Below are 9,017 nucleotides of genomic sequence, written 5' to 3' on the forward strand. Positions count from 1 at the left end.
GGACATCCCCGGGAACAAGAGTCGGGCTCTGCATACGCCATCAAGCAGCCCTCAGTCTCTCTCAGATCCCACCTGGTGCCCATGCTGTGTGTGCCCTTACTTCCATCCTTTCTTTCGGGGGGCGGTGCTGCCCCCCTGAAAAATGCCACTGCCCCCTGAAAAAATGCCGCCTTAGGCAAATGTCTTTTTTGCCTTGTGGTAAATACGCCCCTGGCTGCCCCCCTGAAAAATGCCGCTGCCCCCCTAAAAAAATGCAGCCCTAGGCAAATGCCTTGTTTGCCTTGTGGTAAATACGCACCTGGCTGTCCCCCTGAAAATTGCCACTGCCCCCCTGAAAAAAATGCCACCCTAGGCAAATATCTTTTTTGCCTTGTAGTAAATATGCCCCTGGCTGCACCCCTGAAAAATGCCGCTGCCCCTTGATAAAATGCCGCCCTAGGCAAATGTCTTTTTTGCTTTGTGCTATATACGCCCCTGGCTGCCCCCCTGAAAAATGTCACTGCCCCCCTGAAAAATACCGCCCTAGGCAAATGCCTTGTCTGTCTTGTGGTAAATACGCCCCTGGCTGCCCCCCTGAAAAATGCCGCTGTCCCCCCTGAAAAAATGCCACCCTAGGCAAATGCCTTGTTTGCCTTGTGGTAAATACGCCCCTGGCTGCCCCCCTGAAAAATGCCACTGCCCCCCTGAAAAAATGCCGCCCTAGGCAAATGTCTTTTTTTGCCTTGTGGTAAATACGCCCCTGGCTGCGCCCCTGAAAAATGTCACTGCCCTCTAAAAAAATGCCACCCTAGGCAAATGCCTTGTTTGCCTCGTAGTAAATACACGCCTGGCTGCCCCCCTGAAAAATGCCACCCTAGGCAAATGCCTTGTTTGCCTTGTGGTAAATACGCCCCTGTCCATACCCACTAACCTGTTACAAGCATGCGGCAAGTTCCTAAGAGCCCCTGCTCTATACATTTGTTGCAGGAACTACTGATGCCATTGATTCAGCATGACAGCCAGGCACTGAGCATTTTCAGAAGTGCCAGCCTACAGACTGGTGCAGGTCACGGTAGTTGCTCCCATGCTAAGCAAGGCAACTGTTACACCGTGCATTAGCAAAGTCCAGATTTCATTTTATTCAGACTCTTACAGGGGCGGACTGACAACTCATGGGGCCCCTGGGCAATAGGAAATCATGGGGCCCCTGTGTCCTTGCCCACACTCAAACCACACCCAAAAAAAGCTCATGAAAGGTACCAGGGACATCTCATGGGGCCCCCTACTGACCCCGGGCCCTCGGGCAGTGACCGAGTGGCTAAATGGTCAGTCCGCCCCTGGACTCATATCAAAAAATGTAACGCATATCAAGGGTCCAAAGGGTGCTGCCCTTAGAACGAATACAGGTGACCAGATAGAGCTTGGTACTTACCACTTGCCCCGGTTGCAGAACGCTGGCCATGGTGACCGGCGTTCCTTCCCCGCTGTCGGGCGGCATCTTCTTCTTACGGAGATACTTGCACAGGAATAGGAATCCGCAGAGGGCAAAGAGCCCCGAGGCCGTGCCCAGGGTGGCCCCCATGGCTATTAAAGGGGCAGTGAACATCTTGAGATGTAAAGTGGTGGACCCAGCTGTGGAGACGTTCAACGTGGCATCACCAGCCCCATTCCTGGAGGTAGAACGCGGAGACGATTCCAAGTTTCCTGGAGAGTATCGGAGCTCAACATGCGATAGCTTGCTTCTACTGCTGAGGCTGCTGCTCACTCCGAGCTCGCCGTCTCTCCAGGGAACAAGACTTGATTGCTGCACACGTCACTGGATGGGATTGGGGCTGCTGGATGGCGCTCAGGCGTACCGTTCCCTGTCATCTCCCTCAGGCTTTGAACTTCAAGCTCTGCTGGAAATGCCACTATGTGAATGAAATAACAGGTTCTCTGCAATCTCCGGAATCCTCCTCATCAGGACTAAAATCCTTCATTTTCACCCAACATAAGGACGCCATCGCCGGACAGCTTGCACAGATGGCATCCTCAAGCGCTTTAACCCCTTCATTGCCACTCTTCCCTCAGGCAGCTTCACATGCATGTTACATCTCCCAAGATGAATTATTGGAACCACTTAAGCTCTGGAAGGTTTTACTCCTCTTCATGACCAGGCTAATGTTTGCTATTCAGCACTGCATTACTTTAACTGCAGTGTTCATTTTGACGTCAAATTTCGATTCAGTTTTAGTCATAGACTTTTGACTAAAATGTCATTTTAGTTTTAGTCGTATTTTATTCACCTGAGTTGTTTTAGTCGTATTTTAGTCATCTGAATTGTTTTAGTCGTATTTTAATCATCTGAGTTGTAGTTTTAGCCACCTGAGTTGTTTTAGTCGTATTTTAGTCATCTGAATTGATTTCGTTTTAGTTGTAATTTAGTCATCTGAATTGATTTAGTTTTAGTCGTATTTTAGCCACCTGAGTTGTTTTAGTTGTATTTTAGTCATCTGAATTGATTTAGTTTTAGTTGTATTTTAGTCATCTGAATTGATTTAGTTTTAGTCGTATTTTAGTCACCTGAGTTGTGTTAGTTTTAGCCACCTGAGTTGTTTTAGTCGTATTTTAGTCATCTGAATTGATTTAGTTTTAGTTGTATTTTAGTCATCTGAATTGATTTAGTTTTAGTCGTATTTTAATCATCTGAGTTGTTTTAGTCGTATTTTAGTCACCTGAGTTGTTTTAGTTGTATTTTAGTCATCTGTGCTTTAGTTTTAGTCGTATTTTAGTCACCTGAGTTGTTTGTCGTATTTTAGTCATTTTGAGTTGTTTTAGTTTTAGTTGTATTTTAATCATCTGAATTGTTTCGGCTTTAGTCCTATTTTAATCATCTGAGTTGTTTTAGTTGTATTTTAGTCATTTGAGTTCTTTTAGTCGTATTTTAGTCACCTGAGTTGTTTGTCGTATTTTAGTCATTTTGAGTTGTTTTAGTTGTATTTTAATCATCTGAATTGTTTCGGCTTTAGTCGTATTTTAATCATCTGAGTTGTTTTAGTTGTATTTTAGTCATTTGAGTTGTTTTAGTCGTATTTTAGTCACCTGAGTTGTTTGTCGTATTTTAGTCATGTTGAGTTGTTTTAGTTTTAGTTGTATTTTAATCATCTGAATTGTTTCGGCTTTAGTCGTATTTTAATCATCTGAGTTGTTTTAGTTGTATTTTAGTCATTTGAGTTGTTTTAGTCGTATTTTAGTCACCTGAGTTGTTTGTCGTATTTTAGTCATTTTGAGTTGTTTTAGTTTTAGTTGTATTTTAATCATCTGAATTGTTTCGGCTTTAGTCGTATTTTAATCATCTGAGTTGTTTTAGTTGTATTTTAGTCATTTGAGTTGTTTTAGTCGTATTTAATCACCTGAGTTGTTTGTCGTATTTTAGTCATTTTGAGTTGTTTTAGTTTTAGTTGTATTTTAATCATCTGAATTGTTTCAGCTTTAGTCGTATTTTAATCATCTGAGTTGTTTTAGTTGTATTTTAGTCATTTGAGTTGTTTTAGTCGTATTTTAGTCATCTGTGTTAGTTTTAGTCGTATTTCAGTCATCTGAGTTGTTTTAGTCGTAGTCATATTTTAGTCATCTGAATTAATTTAGTTTTAGTTGCATGTTGGTCATCTGAGTTGTTTTAGTCGCATTTTAGTCATCTGAATTGTTTTAGTCATATTTTAGTTGACTAAAATAGTGGCAATTTCATCGATGAAAATATTATAGTTTACGAAATTTAAGGCTAGGTTCCCACCTATGCAGTTTGCATTTTATCCATTTCTGCAGTGCGTTTTGCATTTTTGCACATGCGTTTTTGCCACGTTTTTGATGCGTTTTTTTCTTGTTGCTAGGGGGATGCAAAACGCATCAAAAATGCATAAACGCATAAAACCCCTAGCAAAAATGCACTACATGCTTTTTCTTCCATTGAAGTCTATAGAATTAAAAAATGTCCCTGATCCTTTCCAAAAACGCACCGGGGGAAAATGCGGAGATGTGAACCTGTTCCATAGGAAATCATGTTAAATGGACTGTACTGCGTCTCTGCAAAACTCTGCGGACAACGCATAGGTGTGAACCTAGGGTAACACTGTTTAACTGGTAATTGCGCAGTCATGCAATGCTGTAGATAGAGAATGAAAAAAGACCAAAAATAAAATCTCCAGTACATTTTAGTCAACTAAAATCTAATGGGTTTAGTTAAATTGTAATGCATTATGTAAGTATTTCCCTAGAATTTCCAAACTCATTATATACTCCTGGAGTAAAAATCCAATAACATTATTATTTATGCTGGTTCACACCATAGAAACGCAGTCCAGATGCATTTCTATATGCAGGTTTTTGATGCGTCTTTTTACACATTTTTGAGGTGTTTCCGGTGTTGTTTTGACATGTTTTTGATGCGTTTTTGATGCTTTTTTTTGTGCATTCCAGTTAATTTCCCCCCCATTTTTTCTTTACCTTAAATAAGAAATTGTGCGTTCCAGTGCATTTTTGGCGCATCTAGGTGCGTTTTTGGTGCGTTTTTACTATGTTCCAGTACAGTTCAGTGCAGAAAAAATGCAGCATGTTCTACTTTTTTTCTGGAACGGACTGCACTGGTGTGATCTAGGCCATTGAAAACAATGTATCCTACTATCAATGCATTTTTTGATACAGAAAAAAAAGCACTGGACTGCATGAGGTGTGAATTGGTCTTTAACCCCTTGCCTACTAGACACTTACACCCCCTTCCTGCCCAGGCCAGTTTTCAGCTTTCAGTGCTGTTGCACTTTGACAATTGCGTGGTCATGCAACACTGTACTCATATGACATTTTTATCATTTTTTTCACACAAAAAGAGCTTTCTTTTGGTGGTATGTACTCGCCGCTGAGTGTTTTATTTTTTGCGCTATAAACAAAAAAAGAGCAAAAAATGAAAAAAAAGTGTTTTGTTTCTATTATAAAATTTTGCAAAAAGGTAATTTTTCTCCTTCACTGATGTGTGTTCATGAGGCTGCACTGATAGGCAACACTTATTATTATTATTATTTATTTCAGGTACTTATATAGCGCCATCAATTTACACAGCGCTTTACATATATATTGTACATTCACATCAGTCCCTAACCCTCAAGGGGTGTACAATCTAAGGTCCCTAACTCACATTCATACATACATACATATACTAGGGACAATTTAGACAGGATCCAATTCACCTACCAGCTTGTCTTTGGAGTGTGGGTGGAAACCAGAGTACCTGGAGGAAACCCACGCAGGCACTGGGCACTGATAGGCAGCACTGGGCACTGATAGGTGGCACTGATGAGTTGGCACTGATGATAATGCTGCACTGATATGTAACAATGATGGGCACTGATAGGTGGCACTGATGGGCAGCACTAACTGATGGCATTGCTGGGCACTGACTGGGGTCACTGCTCGGCACTGAGGGTGGCAATTATGGGGGGAACTGCTGGGCACTGGTGGGTGGCACTGCTGGGCACAGGTGGGTGGCACTACTAGGCACTGATGGGCACTGATAGGCAGCACTGATGGGTGACACTGACTGGCGGCACTGCTGGGCACTGTCTGGCGACACTGCTGGTCACTGATGGGTGGCACTGATGGGGCAAACTGCTGGACACTGGGTGGCACTGCTGGGCACAGGTGGGTAGCACTACTAGGCACTGCTGGGCACAGGTGGGTGGAACTACTGGGCATATGTGGGCAGCACTGGTGGGTGGCACTGCTGGGCACTGATCATCAGTGCCCTGATGATCGGTGCCGATCCATCCTCTGACTACTGCCGATAACCGGAAACTGCGTTTACCGGTGATCTGCCGTGTTATTGGACACAGCTGATCACGTGGTAAAAGGCCGCTGTGATTGGCCTTTTACCACATCACGTGATCAGCTGTGTCTGCAGGACACAGCGATCACGGAGATCGCCGGTTGCGTGTCCCCAGGGGTGAGCGGGAGGGCGCGTTCTGGGAGGACGTCATATGACGTCCTCCCAGAACTGGACAACCGTGCTCTAACCATCATTCGACTATAGCGCGGTTGGCAAGTGGTTAAGGTGTGAACATGCGCTACAGACACAGATTTACTATTGTGATATATAACCAGCGTTCATTTTGATGTCAAATTTTGGTTTAGTTTTAGTCCTAGTCTAAAATGCCATTTTAGTTGTAGTCGTATTTTAGTCGACTAACAGTCTTAATCTCGTTAATCACCACTGGGTGTTTTATTTTTTTATTATACAAACAAAAAGACAGAAAATTTTTAAGAAAAACAATATTTTGTACTTTCTGCCAATAAAAAAAAATAAAATGTATTCTCAAATTTAGACCAAAATGTATTCTGCTACATGTCTTTGGAAAAAACAATCCCAATAAGTGTATATTGATTGGTTTGCATGAAAGTTATAACCTCTACAAACTATGGGATATATACTGGAATCTTTTTACATTTATTTATACTAGTAATGGCGGCGTTCAGTGACCTATAGTGGGACTGTGATAGTGCGGTGAGAAATCTGACACTAACTGATACTTTGTGGGAACTGATTAACTGCCACTATCACTAATATAGTGATAAGTGTTAATAATAAACACCGTCACTGTACTAATGACACTGGCTGGGAAGGGGTGTACTTGTATGTAGCTTGCCTCCTCCGGGTACAGGGAGCATGCCCCTGCACTCTGACCCCCGCTGTGATTAGACAGCAGGTCCCAGCCAATGATTCATGGTTGGGACCCGCTGATCAGCTGTGTCCAATCACAGCCCAGAGCCCTGTGTTGACAATCTTTGTTTCCTCTCCCTGCACAGCATGGAGAAGGCACAAGGAGATTGTTAGTAAAAATCCACACATAACACACACTACACATTGTTGAGTACACAGTTAACCCCTTGATTACCCAAATTGTTAACCCCTTCCCAGCCAGTGTCTTTAGTACAGTGACAGTGTACAGTATTATCACTGATCACAGTATTAGTGTCACTGGAGATGCAGTGTCAGCTAATGAGTTCTCACCCATTGTCTGTTAGTGTCAGATTGCCCGCCGCAGTATCGCAGTCCCACTATAAGTTGCTGATCACTGCCATTACTAGTGAAAAACAAAAAATTCCAGTATATTTACACCATAGTTTGTAGACATGATATCTTTCATGCAAACTAATCAATATACACTTATTGGTCTTTTTTTAACCAAAGACATGTAGCAGAATACATATTATGTATTAAGAAATATTTTTAATTGGATGTTTTATAGCAGAAAATAAAAAATATTGTTTTTTTTTTTTTTTTTTTTTAATTTTCAGTCTTTTTTTTATTTATATAATAAAAAAAAACAGTGGTGATCAAAAACTACCAAAAGAAGGGGCTACTTTTTTGAAAAAAAAAAATGATATAAATTTTCGTACATTTGGGCCAGTGTTGCATGACTGCACAATTGCCAGTTAAAATAGCCCAAAAAAGGCTTGGTCATAAAGGGGGGGAAACCTTCTGGAGCTGAAGTTGTTTTTTTTTTTATTTGTGACTCTTTACGCCTATTCCTTTTTTTTTTTTTTTAGACTATAAAACTTTGACAAAGGTGAATTTTGTAGTTAGTTATTGGACCTCAGAATTATTCACCAAGTGTGAAAACAAACTGAAATTTATATTTGTGCAAGCAATGTTTACGGAGCTTGGGAAAATATTAAGCAATCACACAGCTATGGGGCAGATTGTAGCAGGTGGCTGGTAACTGGAATGAAAGCTTTGTTCATGGGAAGAGACTGCCACTCAGTGGATTGTATTGGTATTGCATGTTACTCTAATGTTCCCCTTTGATTGTCTTTAGTTGGGCAAAACAGGGCGTTTTTTACTCCACCTAAACTTGAATCCAGTTTCTGCTTTGAATTCCTAAAGCTGACCTCCAGGTATAGTCTTTTTTTTATTACATAGTTACATTGGTCCAGCTATCCTTGCTGTCTTCCTAGCATCGGATACATTTGTTCATGCTAAGCGCAGGCACTCTAATGCAGGCCATACATGGTTCGAATTCCGAACGATTTCTCGTCTGAAAATCTAAAACGTTGTTCGCTGGGTAATCCAATGGTGCCATCATTGATTTAGAAAATCGGCCGACAGAGTCATAAAGTTCACCCCATATAACAGGCAAAACTTCTGTTCCTTCCAGGTCACGGCTCTTGCGCATATTCTTTTTGGAAAAACGATCGTACGATTTGACCATCATTGAGTTGAAAATCGGTAGTTTTTCACAAATTTTCCAACATGCCCGATCACTGAAAAGGGGAGGAACTACGAAAATTGGCCGGTGCCATTAACCCCACTAACAGAGTGAAAATCGGCCGATTATTCTTAGGTCTGATTTTCGGATGAAAAATCGGTTGATTTTCGACCCAAGTATGGCCGGCCTAAGTAATGAGTAAGTGTAGCTCTGAACCTCTCGCAGAGAGCACAATACTTTCCCTAACAATGCCTTCATGTACTTTTACCTCCGGAAGGATGGAGCCATCTTTCTTCAGGCATCATTCTGGGTTGTAAAGTTATTTATGCAGCCTAGAAAAATTACTGAAAGGTCTTCTTTTCTTTAAAGTTGCAAAATGTTTTCTGATTGGATAAGGTGGAGAGACAGGGTATTAAGTTATTTATGCAGCCTTGTGAAATTACTGAAAGGTCCTCTTTAAAGTTGCAAAATGTTTTCTGATTGGATGAGGTGGAGAGACAGGGCATTTGTGTCACAATCTCCATCTTGTCCAATCAGAGAGCGCCTTGCAAGTATTAAGAAAAATACAAGGTGTTCTCTGAATGGCATCCAAGCTAGCGACCCCCTCTGGTTACTATGCAGCAGGGCAGCCACTCGGCACAGGACTCGGAAGACAGCGAGGACTATTATTTTCTGTTTCCACAGGGAGCGGCCAGGCATGGATCGTGTATACTTACATTGGTCCAAGCTGGATCAATGTAACTCTGCAAAAACTGTACCAGACATTTAGCTTTAGAGAGGACCTGCATGACTAACTTTACATCC

General features: G+C 41.8%; 1 protein-coding gene and 1 long non-coding RNA gene across 2 annotated transcripts in view; one reads left to right on the plus strand and one right to left on the minus strand.

Moving 5' to 3' along the window:
- SYT13 (synaptotagmin 13) overlaps positions 1–2,053 on the minus strand; it is a 57,922-nt gene extending 55,869 nt beyond the window's left edge. The window contains exon 1 of the mRNA XM_089677327.1: positions 1,412–2,053. Within this exon, the coding sequence (XP_089533453.1) occupies positions 1,412–1,585 (174 nt within the window). The 5' untranslated portion in view covers positions 1,586–2,053. The remainder of the gene's footprint in view (positions 1–1,411) is intronic.
- LOC149462144 (uncharacterized) overlaps positions 1,771–9,017 on the plus strand; it is an 11,157-nt gene continuing 3,910 nt past the window's right edge. The window contains exon 1 of the long non-coding RNA XR_016312705.1: positions 1,771–1,909. This is a non-coding gene — a long non-coding RNA (uncharacterized LOC149462144). The remainder of the gene's footprint in view (positions 1,910–9,017) is intronic.

This window comes from Staurois parvus, unplaced genomic scaffold, assembly GCF_062004578.1.
Source record: "Staurois parvus isolate SC_StPar_1 unplaced genomic scaffold, SC_StPar_1.0 ptg000184l, whole genome shotgun sequence".
In the NCBI taxonomy this organism is placed as follows: Eukaryota; Metazoa; Chordata; class Amphibia; order Anura; family Ranidae; genus Staurois; species Staurois parvus.